This window comes from Dipodomys merriami, unplaced genomic scaffold (assembly GCF_024711535.1).
Source record: "Dipodomys merriami isolate MVZ:Mamm:240054 unplaced genomic scaffold, mDipMer1.0.p SCAF_421, whole genome shotgun sequence".
Lineage (NCBI taxonomy): Eukaryota > Metazoa > Chordata > Mammalia > Rodentia > Heteromyidae > Dipodomys > Dipodomys merriami.
Window position 1 is genome coordinate 214,752 of NW_027205838.1, and position 23,300 is coordinate 238,051.

Consider the following 23,300-nt stretch of genomic DNA (forward strand, 5'->3'; position numbering starts at 1 on the left):
AGGTGAGGCTGAGGGGTGACACTGCCACCTGCTGGGCACAGCTAGTACAGCAGGCACAGTGGACCGCAAATACTGAGAAGACGTGATGGCCTGAACACAGACCACAAGTCTGAGAACTGGGTGTGTGCTGTTCACAACTCACAAGGCAACTTCTAGGGAGTTCAGTAATGACTCAAGTTGAGAAGGAATTCCAAGTGCAGTAAGGACAGAGAAGACGTAGGAAGTCACAGATGCACCAGGACTTGGCCAAGATGTGACCTTATCCCTGGGAGGGAAAAGGGGATGTTGAAATCATCCAAGTCTGGAACTGCTGTAACAAATAGCACCCCAAACCACAGAAGCTCCCAAACCACAGAGATCTGTTTGCTCTGATCTGGGGCTGGGAGTTAAAGGTAGAGGTGAACAGCTTCAGGGTCTGCTGGACTGGTTTGGGTAGCTTTTGCTTTTTTTTTGTTGCCAGTCCAGGGGCTTGAACTCAGTGCCTGGGTACTATCCCTTCCCTTTTTCACTCACGTTCGGCACTCTACCATTAGAGCCACAGCTTCACTTCTAGTTTTTTGGTGGTTAACTGGAGGAGTCCCACAGACTTTTCTGTTCATGCCGACTTTGAACTGTGATCCTCAGGTCTGTTTCCTGAGCAGTTGGGATTTCAGATGTGAGTCACCAGCACCTGGCATAGTGCGGCTTTGAGGCTCACAACCAGCACCTTTTAGCCACATTCTACCCGGCAGACAGCATGCCGAGCTCTCTGGGGTTTGGAGTCAGGGCCTCCCACAGACCAGGCAAGCAAGCTTTCACCCATGGGCCACAGCCTAGCCCCTTAGGGTCACCTTGACAAAGGGCTTGTGAGAACCTGCTTCCCATCACTGAGAACCCAAGATACGCAGCTTGTCTACTTCCCTTTGGTTCATGCTGTGGGAACAAGCCCAGGGCCACGCAAGCCCCTACCCAGTTCCCTGACCAGAGGTGAAGGTGTTGGCAGCGTTGGTGCACAGTAGTGCAAAACCAGCAAGCTGCTCCCCAGTTGCCCCAATGCCCCATGGCCTCAGAGCCCCTATCCAGAAAAATAGCCCAGCTAGTGCAGTTTGAGGGTGGGATACTATTGTAAGTCCCAGAGCTGTCCAAGCTGGTGGACACACATCCTTCCTGCAGCTGTCCTCGGCCGTGCCCAGCTCACCCCAACTCCCTAGCATTTGCCTGGCTTCATGCTAGGCCAGAGGGAGGCCCACTTGGGGGCTTGGCAGCAGCAGCAGCGAAGGCCCCGCCCTGCTGCAGTTCCCTTTGGGTATTTCAGGCCTAAGTGACAGCTGCTGGGCCTGGCGTGGGCTCGGCCACGCAGCCTGCTGCCAGCTCCGCTGAGAACCCGCTCCACACCCAGGCTCTCAGGCCACGTGAAGGGGAGCAGGCCTGGCCAGAGACTGGCCATGCTGCTACCCCAGGAACCCAGCACACGGAGGGCAGCCCAGCCCACACCACCTGTTCCCAGCACTGATGCCCCCAGCTCTGCAGTGAACACAAGCCAGAGGCGCAAAACCTCCCCTTGGCCCAGGAGGCCAGTGCCCTCGGCCCCACGGACACACGCCTATATGCACACAGCTGCCAACCTCCCACAGCCCGAGCGCCATGTCTGGTCCCACAGTGACCCAGAGCTGACTACAGATGGGGAGAAATGTTTCAGAACTCTGGTAGGGGGGATGTGGGCCAGAAGCAGACAGCCCTGTGGCCCTTCTCGCTTCCCAGCCTGGGCAGACCCCCAGCCAACAGCATGGCCTCCCCAGACCCCAGGGGGCGCGTCACACCCAGAGAAGTGGAGCAGACAAGAGGCCAGAGCACCCCAAAGCTGGGGGTGGGACCCTGGCACCTGGCTGGACTCCCCATGGGATGGAGAGGTCGGGCAAGAACCAGGCAGGGAGTGCCCTTCAAGTGTTTTAATGGCTGACCCACAGGACCACGCAGTAGGAACTGACAGCTGGGCAGGGGTGCTCGCCCACACCCCACCTATGGGGCGGCTCCCCCAGCCAGCCCGGCTGGCCCCTGCCCACAGGGGAGCTGCCGCCTGGGGGCTTGCCCCGCCCATCAGGCCCCAGGATCGCAGCTGGGACCCCGTCCCAGTTGGGGCTAAGGCACAGGGCGGCGGGTGTGGCAGGGGCGGGGCTGTCAGCAGGCGGCCTCCGCGCTGCCCTCCACCTGCAGCCCCTTGCTCAGGAGGAAGGCATCCTGCTTGGGTTCTCGGCCCAGGAAGAGCTTCAGCATGGCGCTGGCATCCTCGGAGCCGCCGGGCTTCAGCACAGTGTTCCTGTAGTCCATGCCAACCTGGGGGACACAGGGAGCTGAGCCCGCCACTGGGGTGGGAGGCTCCCCTACCCACTCAAGGCTCCAGAGGCCTGTGGGTGCCTCCAGAGGCCTGTGGGCACAGTGAGGGAGGGGCACGGACTTGGTGCCAGGGAAGACTACGAGCTGGAGCGGGCTCTCAGGCCCCAGGGCCATGGGCTGTGAACTCCCAGGGCCAGCAGCAGGCCCCCACGCCCGAGGGCCTCACCTTGGGGTTGAGCACGCCTTCCTGCTTGAAGCGCGTGTGGAACATGTCCATGGAGAACACCTCGCTCCACAGGTAGCCGTAGTACTGTGCGTCGTAGCCCCCCGCCAGGTGGCCGAATGTGGCGGGCATGTTGGTACCTGGGCAGACACAGGGAGAGGCTCAGGACTCAGGTCTATCCTCACAGGACAGAGGACCCCAGCAGCTGGTTCTCTGGGGGACCCTGCAGGGGGCTGAGCAGCCTACCACCACGGGACCTAACACCACATGGCCTGGTATCCCCTCCGAGAGAGGACAGGACACGAGTGTCCATTCAACATGGTGTCCTCCTAGGCAGCCACGCCAGAGCTGCACTACAGGCCTGGGTGTGCGAGGCTGTGCTGTGGGAGGTGGGAGTGGCTACCTGGAGTGGCTGGGACCCCGAGGATCTCCTGGCAGAGGTGGGCATATTCCTCGGCCGGGTCCACTCCGGACCGCGTGTGCAGGGCCTGGTCCACCTTGGCCAGGACGATCTGGCGCAGGTTGAAGAGGCCGGTGTTGGCCTGCCGGGACTTGATGAGCTTGTCCAGTAGCTCCTGGGGCATGGTGCCGCCCGTGCGGTAGTGCTGGGACATGCGCAGCAGCGGCTCCTTCTCCCACACCCAGTTCTCCAGCATCTGTGACGGCGCCTCCACAAAATCCCGCTCCACGTGGGTCCCACTGAACATGGCAAACTCCGCCTGCAAAGGATGGCACAGCCTTAGGAAGGTCTGGCTGCTCACCGCCAGCCCTCTCGCAGGCCAGCCAGAGATACGCTGGGGCTCACACACGTGACTAGATGGTGACAGAGCCAGGGGAGCCCTTAACTGCATAAGGAGCATGCAGGCCGTGCTTAGGGTGCTCATCTAAACACCAGAAGCAGCCAGTGGCCCACACCTGTAACCCTAGCCACTCAGGCTGCTGAGACCTGAAGATCTTGGGTCCAAACCAGCCTGGATGCCAGGTGCTGGTGGCTCATGCCTGTAATCCTAGCTATTCAGGAGGCTGAGATCTGAGGATCGCGCTTCAAAGCTAGCCTGGGCATGAAAGTCTGTGACTTTTATCTCCAATAAACCACTAGAAAGCCGGAAGTGGCGCTGTGGCTCAAGTGGTAGAGCACTCGCCTTGAGCTGAAGAGCTGAGGGACAGCGCCCAGGCCCAGAGTTCAAGCCCCACGACCGACCAAAAAACAAAAAAAAAACCCAGCCTGGACAGGAAAGAATGTGAGACGCTTATCTCCAATGAGCTACCAAAAAAAAGCCAAAAGTGGAGGCGTGTCAAGTGAAAAAAAGCCAGCCTTCAGCAAAAAAACTTAAGCGTTCAGGGCCCAGCCCTCGCATGCGCATGCACACGCACACCTTTCCAAAGCATGGTCATGTCCTTACAGGACAGTTACCCAGCCAGGAACAGGACAAGACTGTGAGCTGCGCTACAGCATGGAGGGACCTGAGGCCGCTGTGCTCAGGAAAGAGCAGCACCCACAAAAGGCCCCCAGTGTGTGGCTTCATTGTTAGGAAGCATCTAGAATAAGTGGATCCAGAGACAGAAAGGGGACATGTAGGAGCGGGGGTAGAGAGGGGACAAGGTGACAGCTTATGGCATCTTTAAAGAGAGTGGGCAGGTGGCTAATCTAGTCTGTCCAGCTCCTAAGACCAGATCAGATGGCTGTGGGAGGAAGCAGCCGGATGCTTTCACCCCAGCTCCTGCCTGCAGGTCTGAGACAAGGGAAACCCCCATCACCATGGGGAAGCATTTTAAGGGGAGCCGGAGAGCAGGGCTGCCACGCCACACACCTGCGAGCACAGCTGGTGCATCACGTGACCAAACTCATGGAAGTAGGTCTCCACCTCGTCGTGCTGTAGCAGGGACGGGGCGTCTGGCGTGGGCTTGGTGAAGTTAGCCACCATGGCTGCGATGGCGATCTGGCGGCTGCCATCTTGACGCAGGCAGCCGGGTTGCAGGCCGAAGCAGGCTGCATGGCCGTACTTCCCTTCCCTGGAGGCACGGGGAGATAGGGTCAGAATCTGTCCACGTGTCCACTCTGCTCGACCCCACGTTCCATCATCCCACCGGGCTATTGGGCAGAGGGGGCTAGGCTCCCTCAGGCAGAGCCCCTGGGCGTCTACTTCTGCAACTGACCCACATCTCCTTGTCCTGTGGTCCCAGGATCCTCTGCCCGCATCCAGCTGTGGCCAGGGCAGGTGTGCCTCCCTCCTGTGGTGCTGCTGGGGAAGGGGTTCCTACCTGGGGTACAGGTCCAGGTAGAACTTGCCGATCACTGCCCCCGAGGCCGTGTCCCGCACGGAGTAGAGCCGCACGTCCTCATGCCACACGCTGGCACCCTCCTCCAGGGCGAAGGAGAGCCCCAGGAGCTCCTGGTAGATGGCCAGCAGCCCCTGGGTGACCACCTGCATGGGGAAGTACTCCTTGAGCAGGTTCTGGTCCACGCGGTAGCGCGTCTCCTCCACCTGGTTCATGTAGTAGCGCATGTCCCACGCGTTGATGCAGCCGTCGAAGGGCAGGTCCCGCTTCTCACACTCAGCCTGCTTCAGCTCCAGGATCACCGCCCGCTCCTGTTCCCCAAGGGGCTTCAGTTTCCGGGCCAGCTCATCTGTGGAGAAGGGAGGGTTCTCTGACATCCGGCTCCTGCCAGAAGGGGCGCAGAGCAGGTACCAACACCCCACACCAGATGTCAGGCCAACGCCAGTCCACCAGAGTCACGCCTGGGGGGCGGGCAGCTGCACCCCATCCTTGTTGGTCTGTGGGTTACCTAGGAAGGTGGCCACTGACTGGCTGTTCCTGGCCATGTTCATTTCCAGGACGTAGTCAGCATGCGTGCTGAACCCCAGCAGGCTGGACTTCTGGGCACGCAGGGCCACCAGCTCCTTCAGGATGGCACAGTTCTCCTGCAGGCCACACACAGCGTCGGCTGCGGCTGCACGCCTACAGCCAGCCACGCCTGCATCCTGCCCGGGGCCCAGGGTGGCTGCATGCCTCCACTCCACCCGCTCGCCCAGCGCCCCTGCACGTCTGCCCAGTGGCCCCCATGCCTCTCCTGTCAGGAGAGCTGTGGGTGAGTCCGGGGTCCTCTTCAAAACCAGACAGGGCTCTGACAGGACAAGCTGTCCCCGAGGGTGTCACCACTATGCCAAAAGCAAGCTATGCAGCGCTGTCACTTAGGAGATGCAGGGCCCACTCAGAACCAAGCAGCCCTGGCAGCACCCAAAGGTGCCTGTCTGCCTCTGTGCCACAGTGTGGATCTCAAGTGTGGATCCCACGCTGCCTCCAGGAGCCAGGAGCCATCCCCACTGAGAGATGGGCAGAGTCTGCACAGGCACAAGCTGGAGCCGGGATGCGGTGTCCCGTGCGGGCGGGCATCTGCCTGACTTGAAGAGCCAGAGGCAGAGCCCAGGAGGGGCAGAGGGGGTGCAGGCGCCTCACCTCCTTGCAGCGGCAGTTGAAGGCCGCCTCCATCTTCCTCCGGGTCTCAGGCACGTGGCACTTCTTCAGGAGGGGGAAATAGTGCGGGTACTTGAGGGTGACTTTCAGCTTGCCATCCTCCGTCTTCTCCAGCGAGTTCAGGAAGTCGTCGGGGAGCCCCCCTGCAGGAGCAGGACAGGAGGCAGCGCAGTGAGGGGCTGGCATGCACCAACAGTGGGGGTGCCCAGCCCCCGAGATCTGGGGGGGAGCTACAGGGGGAGAGGATGAAGGGGAGAGGGAGAGATGACCAGGCCAGCTTCCCTCTCAGGCTTGTCTTGACCCAGGCAGCGGGCACCCCACTCCCCTACCCTAAACACTGTCCCTGGCCACTTTCAAATCCTGGAGCTAATCCCACAGGCATCCATACACAGCAAGGTAGAGCAGGCTGAGGACGGCACTGCCTCAAAGAAGACTCGAGGAGCTGGGCGCTGGTGGCTCACCAGCATCCTAGCTACTCAGGAGGCTAAGATCTGAGGATCGAGGTACAAAGTCAGCCTGGGCAGGAAAGGCCCTACAACATCTCCATTAAACCAGAAGTGGTGCTGTAGCTCAAGTGGTAGAGCGCTAGCCTTGAGCTGAAGAGCTGAGAGACAGTGTTCAGGCCCAGAGTTTAAGCCCCATGACAGACAAAAAAAAAAAAAAAAAAAAAAGACTCAGCAGCAGAAAAGCTAGTCCTCACCTGACCATGGGTACAGAAAAGCATACTGGTGCATACACCTATAATCCCTGCTTTGTAGGAAGCACAGGTATGGGGTCAAGATCTAAGGCTGGCCCTAAGCAAAAATGCAGGCTCCTTTCTGCCAGACAACTAGACAAAAAAGGGCTGAGGTGTGGCTCAGCATGAAGCATCTGTACCAGTAACACCAAAAGAAACAAAAAAACCAGACAAAGCAGACTGCTAGGAAGTGAACAGAGAACCCAGGAGATTTCCCACAGACCCAATCTCAAAACTCAAACACACATAAAAAGGCCCTGGACTCCTGTTCTCAGTCAAAAGCTGGGTCAGCGACCGGCCTTTCCAAGGAAGGATTTAGAAGCCCATTGTCCACCAAGCCCTAAAGTCCACCAGAAGGCTTTGTGCTTGTGTCCAGGACACCCAGGCAGGCGGCAGCGCCGGTTCCTCGCGGCTGTCCCGTGCGTTGCAGCTCACCCAGCTCCTCGCGCGTGAACGGCAGGAAGGTGGTGTCCTCGTTCAGGTTCTTGTTGAAGTCGATGCACAGGAGGCTCAGTTTCTTCTTAATGTTCTTGATTTTCTGAAGGGCAAGAAGGCCGTGTGGGAGGAGGGCCATGGGTGAGAGCATGTGGGAACCCTGCTGGGGTGCTCCTGGGAGACCCCACTCACCTCCTGCGTTTCCTTGGGGAGGTGGAGGCCGTTCCTCCGGCCCAGCTTGATGAGCCGCTCTAGGTACCGCATGGCTTCGGGCCTCAATGTATCCTTTTGCACTTTCTCCTAGGAAGGAGATCAGCATGTTGGGGGGCAGGGGGCAGGGCAGGCAGCGGTGCCACGGCTACCTGCACAGTGGGGACCAGATACTGTAGCTGCTCCCATGGCAGCCGGCTTTCCTGAAAACCAACTCCACACCACAGGCTTGGCTACCACACGGCTGAGCTCACAGGTGGCGGCCTGTAGCCTGTGTCCCCGAAGGTGTGGCCGGAAGCAGCCTAGCTGAGATGACGCAGAGGAAGAGGGAGGAAGACTCTGCGCTGGGATGACGTGGGTGGCACTGGCCAAGGACTGTACTGATGTTATACAACGTGGCACCAGTGGGAGTCAGGCCAAGTGCCCCGTGTTACTGGCTGTGAACCAACTAGTTTCTCAATAGAAACTCAACGGACAAATGGCCAAGCACTGGCCAAGCATGGTGAGGCCTGGGTTCCCCAGCACCACGGAGTAAGCCATCACCCCACCACCACCACACACACACATACCCGTACCTCCACAGCCTGGCTGGTCATGCTGCCCATGTTGGGCCCCAGTAGCCGGAGTGAGAGGCAGCAGGGGGGACCCCTGGGGTCCTCATCACCAAACACAGCCCAGCAACAGCAAGAACCCTGCCAAGCTGGGAGGCAGGAAGCCAATGGAGTCCCATGGGCACTGAAGGCAGTTGCTAAGCCACAGCAGGAGGGATGTGCAGAGGTGGCTGTGAGGGGCCCCAGGCCCCCACACTGGCTGTTGTGCTGGGGCTCCCCACTGGGCACCATGTGGCCCCCACCGGCCCTCACCTGCAGCCAGACGATCCTCTGGTACACGTCCTGTCTCATGCTCATCTCCACGTCGAACTCCGACAGCTGCTTGTCCGCCTCTGTGCTGGCCGTCCGGATGTCCTTGGATGGGGACACGTGCTGCGGGAAGTCCAGGGTGTTCCTCTGCACTGCAATGGGTGATAGTGGACACGGTACCATCAGAGTCATGGGGTGCTGACTGCGGCGTGGGAGGGGAGAGGCAGCAGGAAGGATGCCCAGAAAAGACAGGGAAGGTAGGAGATGCTGCTTGATGGCGGTTGGGGAACCAGCTCCTGGTTAAACGTAACCTAGCACCCAAAGCAGTCACTCATGCAGGTGATGCCGATCTCCACCCAGAGCCTGACCCCACTCGCTGTCCCTGTCCAGCAGCAGCCCCAACCACCTGCAGTCTGAGAGGTGCAAGGCAGGGTCACTAACCCATCTGTGCATCAGGGACCCATGAGAATGCCAATGTAGGGGCTGGGAAGGTGGCTCAGTGGTAGAGCGCTTGCCTTGCATGCATGAGGCCCTGGGTTCCATTCCTCAGCACCACATAGGCAAAAAGAAAAAAAGCCGGAAGTGGCGCTGTGGCTCAAGTGGTAGATCGCTAGCCTTGAGCTGAAGAGCTGAGGGACAGCACCCAGGCCCAGAATTCAGGCCCCACAACCGGACACCCCCCCAAAAAAAAAAATGCCAACGTAAAAAAATTTTTTTTTTTTTTTTGTTGGTCACGGGGCTTTAACTCTGGGCCTGGGAGCTGTCTCTCAGCTCATCAGTTCAAGGTGAGCACTCTACCACTTGAGCCACAGCGCCACTTCCGGTTTTCTAGTGGCTTATTGGAGATAGGAGTCTAACAATCTTTCCTGCCTGGGCTGGCTTTGAAGCGCAATCCTCAGATCTCAGCCTCCTGAGTAGCTAGGTTTACAGGTGTGAGCCACCGGCGCCTGCTCAGGGAATATTCTTGTGTGTGTGCTCTGGTGCTTGAACTCAGGGCCTGGGTGCTGTCACTTAGCTTCTTCCCTCAAGGCCAAAGATCCACTTCTGGCTTTTCTGTTGGTTAACTGGAGATATGAGTCTATCAGATTTTCCTGCCTAGGCTGGCCTTGAACTGTGATCCTCAGATCTTAGCCTCCTGAATAGCTAGGATTACACGTATGAGCTACCTGTGCCTATGAGGGCAGAAGTCCACTCGTCCAGAGACCCCTGCTTCAAGGTCTCTCGATCCTTTGACCCTTGTACACTGCAGACCACTATGAAGAGGCCATGGGATATCATTTCCAATCCCAGGTCCTCACAGGTTAAGCAGAAGCCTGAAGAAGAACCTGTGTGGTGAGAACTAGGCAAAGGCCTCAGGCTGAAGTGGGAGGTGGGAAGGGAGAGCACAAGTATATTCCGTTTGATTACGAAACCCATGGGGTCCCTTAGGGGAACAAGGAGACCAGGATCAGGGAAAGGCTGCTCCTAAGGGATCGCTGGAGATCTCATTATGTCCTGTAGTCCTCTAGGTACCCGTCCTGCCCAGGGCTCATTCCCTGAGGCCAGTCTCCCCTCTGCTGTGACTCAGGTAGCACAGCCCTTACCGGATGCCTTCCACATCTTCATTTCCAGCATCCACGTCCCTGAGCCAAAACCACTCTTTTTTGGGTAACTGACCAGGTCTCAGGTAATGAGTTAGGACACCAGCTAAAAAGCAGTGTGCGGTGGCTCTGTCACCCAATCTGCTCAGTAGGCCTGGTGGGGCGGTTGATTATGCCCGGGAGTTTGAAACCGGCCCCATGAATGTAGCAAGTGGTGTCTCAAAAGAAAAGCCAAGAGGGGCTGGGAAGGTGGTTCAGTGGTAGAGCGCTTGCCTTGCATGCCTGAGGCCCTGGGTTCGATTCCTCAGCACCACATAAGCAAAAAGAAAAAAGCCGGAAGTGGCGCTGTGGCTCAAGTGGTAGAGCGCTAGCCTTGAGCTGAAGAGCTGAGGGACAGCGCCCAGGCCCAGAGTTCAGGCCCCACGACTGGACCAAAAAAAAAAAAAAGAAAAGCCAAGAGAGCTGGACACCAGTGGCTCACACCTGTAATCCTAGCTACTCAAGAGGCTGAGATCTGAGGACTGCAGTTTGAAGCCAGCCCAAGCAGGAAACATTAAGACTCTTATCTCTAATAAAACTATTCCCAAAAAAGCCAGAAGTGATGCCGTGGCTCAAGTAGTAGAGTGCTCGCCTTGAGCAAAAAGCAGCTCAGGGACAGCACCCAGGCCCAGAGTTCAAGCCCCAGGTCCAGCACAAAAAAAGAAAAGAAAAGCCAACAGAGTGAAGAATAGGGTACAGAAACTGCAACAAAGACCCAGTTCTAGAATTCAGGCAGAAAACAAATACTGGGAGGGGAGGTGGCTACAGGGGCTTGAGTTTCCAGGCTGCCACCTGGGCTGGATTCAGACGGCACAACCAGGAAGCAGGTTGACTGGAGGAGGGCACGGGCGGGCACCCGATGACGGCGACCCGCTAGACCTGACTCTGTTGTCTTGCTCACACCCACCTTGCAAGTAGCTGGGCCACCATGCAGCCAGGGCATGGGCACCTGAGCGATCTGTCACATGACACCTGTCACACTGCCTCCTGGGCACCAGGCCCTGAGTCAGCCTCACCTGTGTAGGACACTTCCACATCAGCCAATGCCTTGAGCGTGCTCTCGTAGGACACCTCCTCAAACTCCTGGGCACCAACTTGGTCATACACGCGCTTAGTCTGCTCGATGAGTTCCTTGGTGAGCGCCTGAATCTGCTGGGCGCTCAGGTCCCACCTGAGGTAGTTGGTGACAGAGCATGGCGATGTAGAGTCCAGGACATCCCCGGCACAGGCTGGACAGAGGAAGCAAAGCAGGGTTCATCTTGTGTGACTGCCACATTCGGGAACAAAGTAACTGGGGTAAGCCAGGTTCAGAGGTTATGGGGGTGGGAAAGGAGAGATTGATCCTCTAGAGCAGGGGGAGGTATCCCTGAGCCCCCTCCAGCTGTGATGGTCACAGCCTGGGGAAGGAAAGGGGCCACTAGCTCGGCATAGGTAGAAACCAGGTGGAAACTATGCTGTTCAGTGCCTCACAGGGCCTGATATGCCACCACAGAACAGGTCAGCCTCAACTGTTGCTCATGTTGTTAAAATCCCCACCCTTACCCAGGTGCTGGTGGCTCAGGCCTGTAATCCTAGCTACTCGGGAGGTTGAGATCTGAGGATCACGGTTGGAAGCGAGGCTGGGCAGGAAACTCCATGAGACTTTTTTTTTTTTTTTTTTTTTTGGTTGGTCGTGGCTCTTGAACTCTGAACTTGAGCACTGTCTCTGTGCTCTTCAGCTCAAGGCTAGCGCTCTACCACTTGAGCCACAACACCACTTCTGGTTTTCTGGTGGTTAACTGGAGATAAGAGTCTCATGGACATTCCTGCCTGGGTTGGCTTTGAACCTTGATCCTCAGATCTTAGCTTCTTGAGTAGCTAGAGTAACAGGAGTGAACCACCAGTGCCCAGCTTCCCAGCCCCAAAGAAAGGTTTTTCTAGCTAAGCAACTTTGGTGAGAACTGGGCAAAGCTTCTGCACAGCCTCTGAGACTTCAGAATGGCAGAAAGAGAACAGTGTGTTGAATTAAACTTGTGATCAAGAAGATTTCTAAGCCGGGCGTTGGTGGCTCACACCTGTAATCCTACTCAGGAGGCTGAGATCTGAAGATCAGGGTTCAAAGCCAGCCTGGGCAGGAAAGTCCGAGAGACTCATCTCCAATAAACCACTAGAAAACTGGAAGTGGTGATGCGGCTCAAGTGGTAGAGTGCTAACCTTGAGCAAAAGTAGTTTAGGGACAGTGCCCAGGCCCTGAGTTCAAGCCCCAGGACTGGGGGGAAAAAAAAAAGATGACGACAACGAAGAAGGGTTTCTAGCTGGGTGCTGGTGGCCCATGCCTATAATCTTAGCTACTCAGGAGGCTGAAATCTGAGGATCCAGGTGGGAAGCCACCCTAGGTAGGAAAGACTGTGAGACTATCTCCAATTAACCACTCTCTCCAAAATGAAGTGGACCTGTGGCTCAAGTGGTAGACCTATATAGCCTTGAGAAAAAAAGCTCAGGAACAGAGCCTAGGCCCTGAGTTCAAGCCCCAAGACCAGCACCAAAAAAAAAAAAGTGGAAGGGGGAAGAGGTTGGGGAAGTCAGGCAAGGTGGGGAACAAGAGGAGCTAGAACTATCTGAACCCACTCAGGGAAGGATATAGGATTAAAAAATCTTTGTGTGCATACGCACCAGTCCTAAAGCTTGAACTCCAGGCCTAGGCTTAGTCCTGAGCTTTTTTGCTCAAGGCTAGTGCTCTATTACTTAGCCATAGCTGCACTTCTGGTTTCTTTTGGTAGGCTTTCCTGACAAGGTTGGCTCTGAACTGTAATCCTCAGATCTGGGCCTTCTTAGTAGTGAGGATTATAGGTGTGACCTACCAACACCTACCTTGATTGCAAAATGTTGTGGGCATTCATCCACTCTCTCATGGATGCTAGAACCTCAGGTTCTCAACTTGGGACTATCACTGAGCCACACCTCCACTTCAGCTTTTAGGTGATTAATTGGAGACAAGAGTCTCACAGACTTTCCTGCCCAGGCTGGTTTTCAACTAATCCTCAGATCTCAGCTTCCAAAGTAGCTAGGATTATAGGTGTGAACCACATCCATTCTCTTATTTACACTGCTACCTCTGTGCCTGGTCTTTTGAGCTAAGGATTCATCAGCAAACAAGGCAGATGACATTCCTGCCTTCCAGAAAGCTAAATAACTAATTATCATCATTACTAAGTAGGCTGAGGGGAAAGAACTTAGAGGCTAGGCAAGGATCTAAGCAATAGGCATTACACAATTTCAATGATTTTCTAAAATGTAGTATGCAGGTCATAGTGTTCCCCAATGAAACCCAATAGTGTCTCCTGATCTTAAAAAAAAAAAAAATCCCAGCTTACCAGTGATGGGGAACATGGGGCCAGTGGGTTGTATCAAGCCTAAGAAATCATTTGTTGCACAACAGGACAAACACTATATGCTTCTCATTGGCTTCCCATTTTTACAATTTCATATATAGCCTGACAAGGTTATTAACATCCAAATGGCCTTTGGGAGAAAAAAGGCTCCTCACTTTTTTTTTTTTTTTTTTGGGGGGGGGGGTCCAGTTGTGAGGCCTGAACTCTGGGCCTAAGCACTGTCCCTTTAACTCAAGGCTAGTGCCCTACCACTTGAGCCACAGTGCCACTTCCGGCTTTTTTTCTTTTTTGCTTATGTGGTGCTGAGGAATCGAACCCAGGGCCTCAGGCATGCAAGGCAAGCACTCTACCACTGAGCCATCTTCCCAGCTCAAGGCTCCTCACTTCTATTCGTGTGTGTGTTCAAGGGCTTGAACTTCAGGATTTTTTTTTTTTTTTTTTGGATGATTCACTGGAGATGAGGGTCTCACCGACTTTCCTGTCCAGGCTGGCTTCAAACTGCCATCCTCAGATCTCAGCCTCCCGAGTAGCTCCTAGTAGGCAAGTCACTGGCAACCCAGCCCAGGTGACTTGTTTTGTGTTTGCTCTGATATTCCTGCCTCCCAAGCTTAGCCCTGGCTCTTCCCCTGGACAACTTCTGGGATAAATGCTTCTCCCCTAGAGTCTCGGTCCCAAGGCCACCACCTCCGAGAAGCCCTCCGGGAACTCTTCTAGGAATTCTTTCCCCCTAAGACAGCCTCCATCACGTTTACTTCCCCACGGCCCATTTACATTTTGTGGGATGACCCTTCGGGAGGAAGAGGAGAGGGAGGAAGGGTCTAACCACAGTCCACCACCAAGCCCCACCCATCCCATCCGTGGTGGAAGTTTCTGGATGGACGCTGTGGGTTCAATTCCTCCCCCAGACGAGGGAGACGGGGGCGCCCGCCGCCCTCCTCCTAGCCCCGGTTTTGAGGGTCCCTCCACGGTGTCTCGGCCCGGGTCTTAGGCCCCAAATCACGGTCCCGGGAGGCGCTCGTGTGATAAAGGACAGCCGGGTCCCCCCGAGCCGGGCCTCGGCGAGGGGCAGCCAGTACCTGCGGGGGGCTTCATGTTGACTGGGTCTGCGACGGCGGCCTGCTCCCGGTACCTGGTCCTCCTCGCCTGGCCGCCCGAGCCGCGGCGGGCGCCTCAGCTCCCCGTGGAACCCGGCGCCACCACCGCGCTCCGCAGACTAAGGTGCCCGCCGCCCGCGCGCCCGAGGCATGCTGGGAGGGCGCGTGCGCACCGACGGCCAGGCGCCTGCGCCCTGAGGCTCCACCCATTTTCGTTGATGACGGGCGTCGCTCCAGCCTATTATTGGCTCTCAGAGACGAGTGTGGGCGGAGCCCCCAGGTCCCACCCACCCGCCCAACACTGCTGCCAGGAGGATTTGGCCAGAGAGTTTCCATGGAAACTGCACACACCTGATGCTTCTGAGCCTCTGAATCTGCAAGGATGTTGGCCTGGCTTCAGATTCCCGAAATTCATTGGTAGCTTGCTTCCTTACCTCCCTTTCTTTTCTTTTTTTAAATTTTTATTATTTTTTTATTTTTGCCAGTCCTGGAGCTTGAACTCAGGGCCTGGGTGCTGTCCCTGAGCCTGTTCACTCAAGGCTAGCATTCTACAGCTTGAAACCTGCCTTTCACCTTCCTTCCTTCCTCTTAATTATTTATTTTATTTTTATTTTAGAGGTGATGTTCAGAGAGACACGTACATTTCCTTTCGTACAGTGTCTTCTGTTCCCTCATCCTCTCCCAGTCCTTCCCTCCTGTCTCCACCCATGATTTGTATAATTCACTTTCATCAGTGATGAATCCTTAGCTCAAAAGACCAGGCACAGAGGTAGCAGTGTAAATAAGAGAATGGATGTGGTTCTCACCTATAATCCTAGCTACTTTGGAAGCTGAGATCTGAGGATTACAGTTGAAAACCAGCCTGGGCAGGAAAGTCTGTGAGACTCTTGTCTCCAACTAATCACCAAAAAGCTGAAGTGGAGGTGTGGCTCAGTGATAGAGTCCCAAGTTGAGAACCTGAGTTTCTAGCATCCATGAGAGAGTGCCCACAAGATTTTGCAATCAAGGTAGGTGTTGGTACGTCACACCTACCAAGTGTTTCACCGTTTCACCCTTTTTTCCTCCAGTTCTGTACCCACAACCCTTCTGGAGATATACTCTGAATACACCATACATGAGGAAAAGTAGACAGAATCATCAAAAAATAAAGATTATAAATAAAAATTTAAAAGAAAAGAGATTTATTTCCATTTCTTGGAGTTCATTTACATATGTGCATTATTTTATATAAACATGATAAGGCACTTAGGCCTTGTGCCTTTCTGTTTCTCTCCTGAGTATCTTCTTTTGGTCTCATGACTTTTTAAAAAAAAAATCATATCCCAGTGTATTTTAGGTCTAATTTTTGCAAATCAGAAAAAAAAAATGTGCCATTTATCTCTCTCAGCTTGGCTTACCTCACTTAATATGATTTGTTTTACTTCCATTCATTTCCCTGCAAATGACATTGTTTTTTTTTTTTTTCTAATGGCTGTGTAAAATTCCATTACGTAGGGCTGGGAAGGTGGCTCACTGGTAGAGCACTTGCCTTGCATGCATGAGGCCCTGGATTTGATTCCTCAACACCACATAAGCAAAAAGAAGAATCCAGAAGTGGTGCTGTGGCTCAAGTGGTAGAGCACTAGCCTTGAGCTAAAGACCTGAGGGACAGTGTCCAGGCCCAGAGTTCAGGCCCCACAACCCAACCCAAAAAACAAAACAAAACAAAAATCCATTATCTATAGTTACCACATTTTTTTTATCCACTCATCTATTGTAAGGCAACTTGACTTTCTATATCTTGCCTTCCTCCTTTCTTTTTTTTCTTTTTCTTTTGGTCCGGTTGTGGGGCCTGAACTCTGGGCCTGGGCACTGTCCCTCAGCTCTCCAGCTCAAGACTAGTGCTCTACCACTTGAGCCACAGCGCCACTTCCGGCCTTTTTGTTTTTCTGCTTATGTGGTGCTGAGGAATCAAACCCAGGGCCTCATGCATGCAAGGCAAGCGCTCTACCACTGAGCCACGTTCCCAGCCCTCCTCCTTTCTTATGAATATGCTTTGGGCTAATTTTTACAAGCCTTCAAGAGCTTCTGGGTTTTTCAGGGTTTTTTTTGTCAGTCTTAAGTCTTGAACTCAAAGTCTGGGCTCTGTCCCTTCTCTCTCTCTCTCTCTCTCTCTCTCTCTCTCTCTCTCTCTCTCTCTCTCTCTCTCTCTCTCTCTCTCTCTCTCTCTCTCTCTCTCTCTTTATCCATCATGGGACTAGAACTCTGGGCCTGGACACTGTCTGTCCCTCAGCTTTTCAGCTCAAGGTGAGTGCTCTACCACTTGAGCCACAGCACCACTTGAGGTTTTCTGGTGGTTAATTGGAGATAAGAATCTCAGAGACTTTCCTGCCTGGTCTGGTTTTGAACTGAGATTTTCAGATCTCAGCCTCCTGTGTAGCCAGGATTACTGGTGTGAACCACCAGTGCCTGGCCTTTGACTTTTTTTTTTTGTCAGTCATGGGGCTTGAACTATAGGCCTGGGCACTGTCCCTCAGCTTTTCAGCTCAAGGTTACCACTCTACCACTTGAACCTCAATGGCACTTCCGGATTTTTCTGTTTACATGGTGCTAAGGAATCAAACCCAGGGCCTCATGCATGCAAGACAAGCACTCTACCACTGAGCCACCTTCCCAGACTGGCCCTTGACCTCTTTTGTTTAATGCTAGCACTCTACTACTTGAGCATCAGAGCCACTTCCAGCTTTTTTTTTTTTTTTTTGGTGGGTGGGGGTTGGTTGTGGTAAACTCTGGACCCAGCACTGTCACTGAGCTCTTCAGCTTAAGGCAAGTACTCTAACACTAGAGCCACAGCACCACTTGGGTTTTCTGGTGGTTAGTTGTAGATTAGAATCTCACAGGGAGTTTCTTGCCTGACTTGGTTTTAAACCTCCATCCTCAGTTCTCAGCCTCCTGTATAGCTAGGATTAAAGGTGTGAGACACCAGCACCCAGTACTTCCAGCTTTTTCTGAGTAGTTGATTAGAAATAAAAGTCTTATAGACTTTTCTGCCTGGGCTGGATTTGAGCTGGGATCCTCAGAGCTCAGCCTCCTGAATATATAGGATTACAGGCATGAGCCACCGGCCCCCACCTGGCTTCAGGTTTTTGAACTTCTATTATATTCTAAAGCTTTTTTTTTTTGGTAGGTTCCCCCCCCCCACCCCAACATCCAGCATCTTTTTTTAAAAAATTTTTTTTGATTGGTCGTGGGGCTTGAACTCTGGGCTTGGGCGCTGTCCTTGAGCTCTTCAGTTCAAGGCGAGTGCTCTACTGCTTGAGCCACAATGCCACTTCTGATTTTTTTTTCTAGTGGTTTATTGAAAATAAGAGTCTCATGGACTTTTCTGCTTAGGCTGGCTTTGAACTGCGATCCTCAGATCTCAGCTAGGATTACAGGCGTGAGCCACCAGCACCTAGCTAACATCCAGCATCTTAAGGAATAGAATGCCCAAGTATGTCAATCAAGTAAAAAATAACAAAACAAAACAGTTTTTAATTTAAAAAAAAGTCTGGGTGCCAGTGATTCACACTTGTAATCCTAGCTACTCAGAAGGCTATTCAGAGTTGGAAGCCAGCCCTGGCAGAAAGTGCTTAAGACTCTTCCATCTACAAAATAACCTGCCCCCCAAAAAGCAGTCTGGAGATGTGGCTCACATAATGGAACTTCATCAGAATGAAAGAGAGGCCAAGCTGCAGTACAACCAAAAAAGAAAACCAAAAGCTGGAGAAAAGCAAAGGAAGGAGTGATATTGTCCAAGAATATTTGTACACATTATCTCACTTATGAAATTGTAACCCCACTGTACAACTTCTTCATACTGATAAAATCATATTAAAAACACAGAAGAAGCCAGGAGCTAGTGGCCTCACATCTGTAATCCTAGCTACTGAGGAGGCAGAGATCTGTGGCTCAAGATTCAAAGCCAGCCCGGGCAGTAAAGTCGATGAAACTCATCTCCAATTAACCACCAGAAAACCAGAAGTGGTGCTGTGGCTCAAGTGGTAGAGTTCTAGCCTTGAGCTGAAGAGCTCAGGGTCAGCCAGGCCCAGAGTTCAAGCCCTACAACCAAGAACAACAACAGAAGAAGAACATAAGCAAGTAAGTATAATAAAAAAACAAAAGTTGGGTATATACATTTTTCTAATTTGGGGAGGGAAAGGGAAATAACAAAATGTTGAAACAAGGATACAGGTTGACCCATTGTAACAATGAGAGATGTACAAGACACTGTTGAAAATGAACTTTACATGTTTGGGCGGGGAGGGAGGAATTGGGAAGGTTGGGAGGAAAGGGATGGTAGGGGAAAAACAAAGGAGGGGGTAACAATGCTCAATAGGAAATGTATTCATTACCTTACTCATGTAACCCTCTGTACAGTATCTTTACAATAAAAATATATATTAAGGGGGCTGGGAAGGTGGCTCAGTGGTAGAGCGCTTGCTTTGCATGCATGAGGCCCTGGGTTTGATTCCTCAGCGCCACATAAGCAAAAAGAAAAAAGCCAGAAGTGGCGCTGTGGCTCCAGTGGTAGAGCGCTGGCCTTGAGCTGAAGAGCTGAGGGACAGCGCCCAGGCCCTATGACTGGACCCTCCCCCCCCAAAAAAAAAATATATATATAATAAATAATTGGTCTTATTATACACACACACACACACACACACAGGTAGGGGCTGGGAATGTGGCTTAGTGGCTCACCTAGATTGCATGAAGCCCTGGATTCAATTTCTTAGTACCACATCAACAGAAAAGGCCAGAAGTGGCACTGTTTCTCTAGTGGTAGAATGTTAACCTTGAGCAAAAGAAGCTCAGGGAACACTGGGCGCTGGTGGCTCACGCCTGTAATCCTAGCTACTCAGGAGGCTGAGATCTGAGGATTGCCGTTCAAAGCCAGCCCAGGCAGGAAAGTCTGTGAAACTCTATTTTCTTTTTTGTCAGTAGTGGGGCTTGAACTCTGGGCCTGGGTGCTGTGCCTCAGCTCTTCAGTTCAAGGCTAGCACTCTACCACTTGAGCCACAGTGCCACTCCCAGTTTTCTAGTGGTTTAATTGGAGATGAGAGTTTCACGGACTTTCTGCCTGGGCTGACTTTGAACTGTGATCTTCAGATCTCAGCCTCCTGAGTAGCTAGGATTACAGGAATGAGCCACTGGCGCTCGGCCAATGAAACTCTTATCTACAATAAACCACCAGAAAACCCGAAGTGGTGCTATAGCTCAAGTGGTAGCGTGATAGCCTTGAGCTAAAGAGCTGAGGGACAGCACCCAGACCCTGAGTTCAAGCCCCATGACCAGAAAAGAAAAAAGAAAAAGTAAATGATTCCTGACCTAATCACAGATGTTTTGGAACATTATATCTAGTGTTGTTAACAAAGAGAAAATTTGGAAGGTCAGAAGAAAGCCAACAACCTCAGGAAGGAATACTGAAAGAAGCTTAAGAAAAAATGCTTGGTACCTGCGTCTCATGCCTATAGTCCTAGCTGTTCAGGAGGCTGAGATCTGAAGGTTGTGTTTTGAAGCCACCTAGGCAGGAAAATTTGTGACTCATCTCCAATAAACTACCCAAAAAAGCCAGAAGTAGAGCTGTGACTCAATTGGTAGAGTGTTAACCAGAAGCAGACAGGGACAAAACAACGGGACCAGCACTAAGAAAAGAAAATAGTTTACATTAAGAAAAGAAACAAGCCGGGCGCTGGTGGCTCACGCCTGTAATCCTAGCTACTCAGGAGGCTGAGATCTGAGGATCGCGGTTCAAAGCCAGCCCGGGCAGGAGAGACCGTGAGACTCCTATCTCCAATAAACCACCAGAAAACCGGAAGTGGCGCTGTAGCTCAAGTAGTAGAGCGCTCGCCTTGAGCTGAAGAGCTGAGGGACAGCGCCCAGGCCCAGAGTTCAAGCCCCACGGCCGACAAAAAAAAAAAAAAAAAAGAAAAGAAACAAATCTTGCAAGGTGCTGATGGCTCACGCCTGTAATCCTAGCTACTAAGAAGGCTGAGATCTAAGGATCGTGCCAGCCTGGGCACGAAAGTCCGTGCGACTCTTTTTTTTTTTTTTTTAATTTTTTATTGTAAAGATACTATACAGAGGGTTACAGTTACATGAGTGAGGTAATGAGTACACTTCCTCTTGAACATTGTTACCCCCTCCATTGTTTTCCCCCTACCATCCCCTCCCTCCCTCCCTTCCCCAAGGTTCTTTTTTTTTTTTTTTTTGATTGTGATTAAGTGATTACTTAATTTCCGGTAATTCACAGTATTGTGGAATAATGATGCTCGTTTAAAGTCACAAGTTCATTCTAGCTTTCCTGGAGCAAATTGTCTATCACAGTCTGTAATATATAACGGTGCTCACATGTTATATACCATATATGTGATCAGCAGCATGGGGATATTTGGTAGTGGTTCAACCAGATGAGTGGGAGTTCTTTGTTTCTTAAGTCCTGTTAGTTTTGTCATATCACCTAACATTTTGGATTTATCATCCACTTATCAGGGAGACCATGTACTGTTTGTCTCTTCGTTCTTGGCTTACCTCACTCAACATGATTCCTTCTAGCTCCATCCATTTCCCTGCAAATGCCATTATTTTGTCATTTCTAATGGCTGCATAATATTCCATTGTGTATAGATACCACAATTTTTGGATCCATTCATCTGTGGTGGGGCATCTAGGTTGTTTCCATATCCTAGCTATTGCAAACAGTGCTGCAATAAACATGGAGGTGCACGTGTCCTTGTATATTGGTTCCTGTTGTTCAGGGTAGATGCCTAGGAGTGGTATGACTGGGTCGTAAGGGAGGTCAATCTTTAGCTTTCTAAGGACCCTCCAGACTGTGTTCCAAAGTGGTTGTATGAATGTACATTCCCACCAGCAGTGTAATAGCGTTCCTCGTTCTCCACATCCCCTCCAGCATTTGTCGTTGGCTGATTTGTGGATGTGGGACATTCTGACTGGGGTAAGGTGGTATCTCAGGGTTGTCTTTATTTGCATTTCCTTCACCACCAGGGATGATGAACATTTCCTCATGTGTTTCTTTGCCATTTTTATTTCTTCATTTGAGAAGTCCCTCTTTAGTTCCCTTGCCCATTTAGTAATTGGTTTGTTAGGTTTGGGAGGGATTAGTTTCTTGAGTTCCCTGTATATACAGGATGTTAACCCCTTGTCTGATATATTGCTGGTAAATATTTTTTCCCAATTAGTTGGTTGTCTTTCTAGCTTGGTTGCGATAGCTTTATCTGTGCAGAAGCTTTTTATTTTAAGGTAGTCCCATTTGTCCAGTCTCTCTCCAATTTGTTGTGACCCTGGGACTCTGTTCAGGAAATTCCTTCCTGTGCCTATTAGTTCAAGTGTCTCTCCTACTCTGTCCTGCAGTAGTTTCAGAGATTCAGGTTTAATGTTAAGGTCTTTAATCCATTTTGAGTTGATGTTGGTGCATGGTGATAGGCTGGGGTCCACTTTTAGTTTTCTGCATGTGGCTGCCCAGTTTTCCCAGCACCAGCGGTTGAAGAGGCTGTGTTTCTTCCATTGTATGTCTTTGGCTCCTTTGTCGAATATCAGCTGGCTGTAGGCCTGTGGATTTATTTCTGGATCTTCTATTCTGTTCCATTGGTCTTCGGGTCTGTTTTTGTGCCAGTACCATGCTGTCTTTGTTATTATAGCTCTGTAGTAGAGTTTGAAGTTCGGCATGGATAGCCCTCCCATATTGTCTTTATCCCCTAGAATTGTTTTGGCTATTCTAGGTCTTTTGTTGTTCCATATGAATTTTTGGACTGTTTTCTGTATTTCAGTGATGTATGTCATTGGGATTTTAATAGGAATTGCGTTGAATTTGTATATTAGTTTTGGAAGTATTACCATCTTTACTATATTAAGTCGGCCTATCCAAGAGCATGGGAGATCTTTCCATTTCCTAGTGTCTTCTGCAATTTCTTTCTTTAACTTTTTATAGTTCTCATTAAATAGTTCTTTTACATCTTTGGTTAGGTTAATTCCTAAATATTTTATTTTTCGGGAGGTTATTGTGAATGGGGTTGCTCCTTTTATTTCCCTCTCTTCCTGTATATTATCAGTGTATAGGAAGGCAACTGATTTTTGTGGGTTTATTTTGTATCCTGCTATTTTGCCGAAGTGATTTATGATCGTGAGACTCTTTTTTAATAAGCCACTCGAAAACTGGAAGTGGCACTGTGGCTCAAGTGGTAGAGCGCTCGCCTTGAGCTGAAGAGTGCAAGGACAGCGCCCAAGCCCAGTATTCAAGCCCCACGACTAACAAAAAATAAAAATAAAAATAAAAAAAGGAACAAAATCTTAGCTGGGTGCTGGTGGCTCCCACCTGTATTCTAGCTACTCAGGATAGCTGTTTGAAGCCAGCCTAGGAAAGAACCCCTCTGTGAGACTCTTCTTTCCAACTAACCACTACAAAGCTGAAAGTGGTGTCTAAAGTAGTAGAGCACTACCCTTGAGTGAAAAAGCTCAGGGATAGCATCCATACTCAATCCCTAGTTCAATCCCTAGTACACACACACACACACACACACACACACACACACACACACACACACACACACCTTGAACTGCTAGTGAAATGAGCTCCCTTTCCATAGCTTAGTATACTCTTTTCCATCTCCACAACTTAGCAAGCTCCCTTCCTAGGCAACACATTTAGTAAAGGCAATAAATAATCAGCCTCCAAACCCCTTTATCTTGTGATGGCACTTCTCTGGGGCAGCTACCACCATATAATGCAACAGGAGCCCCTTAGAGTGATATTCAGTTCTGGGCAGTTGCAGGACCCTTATCTACTATTTGGGTAGCAGCCATAAATCCTAGTCCGCCATGATGAAGCCCCTGGTCCTCACATTCACGCTAGGGTCTCTGCCTCCTAGCCCCTTTTAGCCCCTCCTGAACCTCCTAGATTATATAGGTCACCCCAGACATTAACTGGCAC

General features: G+C 51.8%; 1 protein-coding gene across 1 annotated transcript; it reads right to left on the bottom strand.

Moving 5' to 3' along the window:
- Positions 1–1,913: 1,913 nt before the first annotated feature.
- LOC138807574 (thimet oligopeptidase) lies at positions 1,914–14,491 on the bottom strand. The gene is made up of 12 exons (XM_069993344.1): positions 14,321–14,491; positions 10,890–11,102; positions 8,258–8,406; positions 7,377–7,484; positions 7,185–7,287; positions 5,996–6,156; positions 5,325–5,460; positions 4,799–5,165; positions 4,348–4,549; positions 2,940–3,255; positions 2,540–2,676; positions 1,914–2,313 (listed from the first exon to the last, which is right to left on the bottom strand). The coding sequence occupies exons 1-12, from the start codon at positions 14,334–14,336 to the stop codon at positions 2,158–2,160; spliced, it is 2,064 nt and encodes a 687-aa protein (XP_069849445.1). The 5' UTR covers positions 14,337–14,491; the 3' UTR covers positions 1,914–2,157.
- Positions 14,492–23,300: the final 8,809 nt, after the last annotated feature.

Coding starts and splice junctions, on each gene's coding strand:
- LOC138807574 (XM_069993344.1), bottom strand. Junction 4,550..4,798: donor TACCTGGACCTGTACCCCAG/GTAGGAACCCCT, acceptor CCGTGCCTCCAG/GGAAGGGAAGTACGGCCATG. Junction 2,314..2,539: donor AAGGCGTGCTCAACCCCAAG/GTGAGGCCCTCG, acceptor TGTGTCCCCCAG/GTTGGCATGGACTACAGGAA.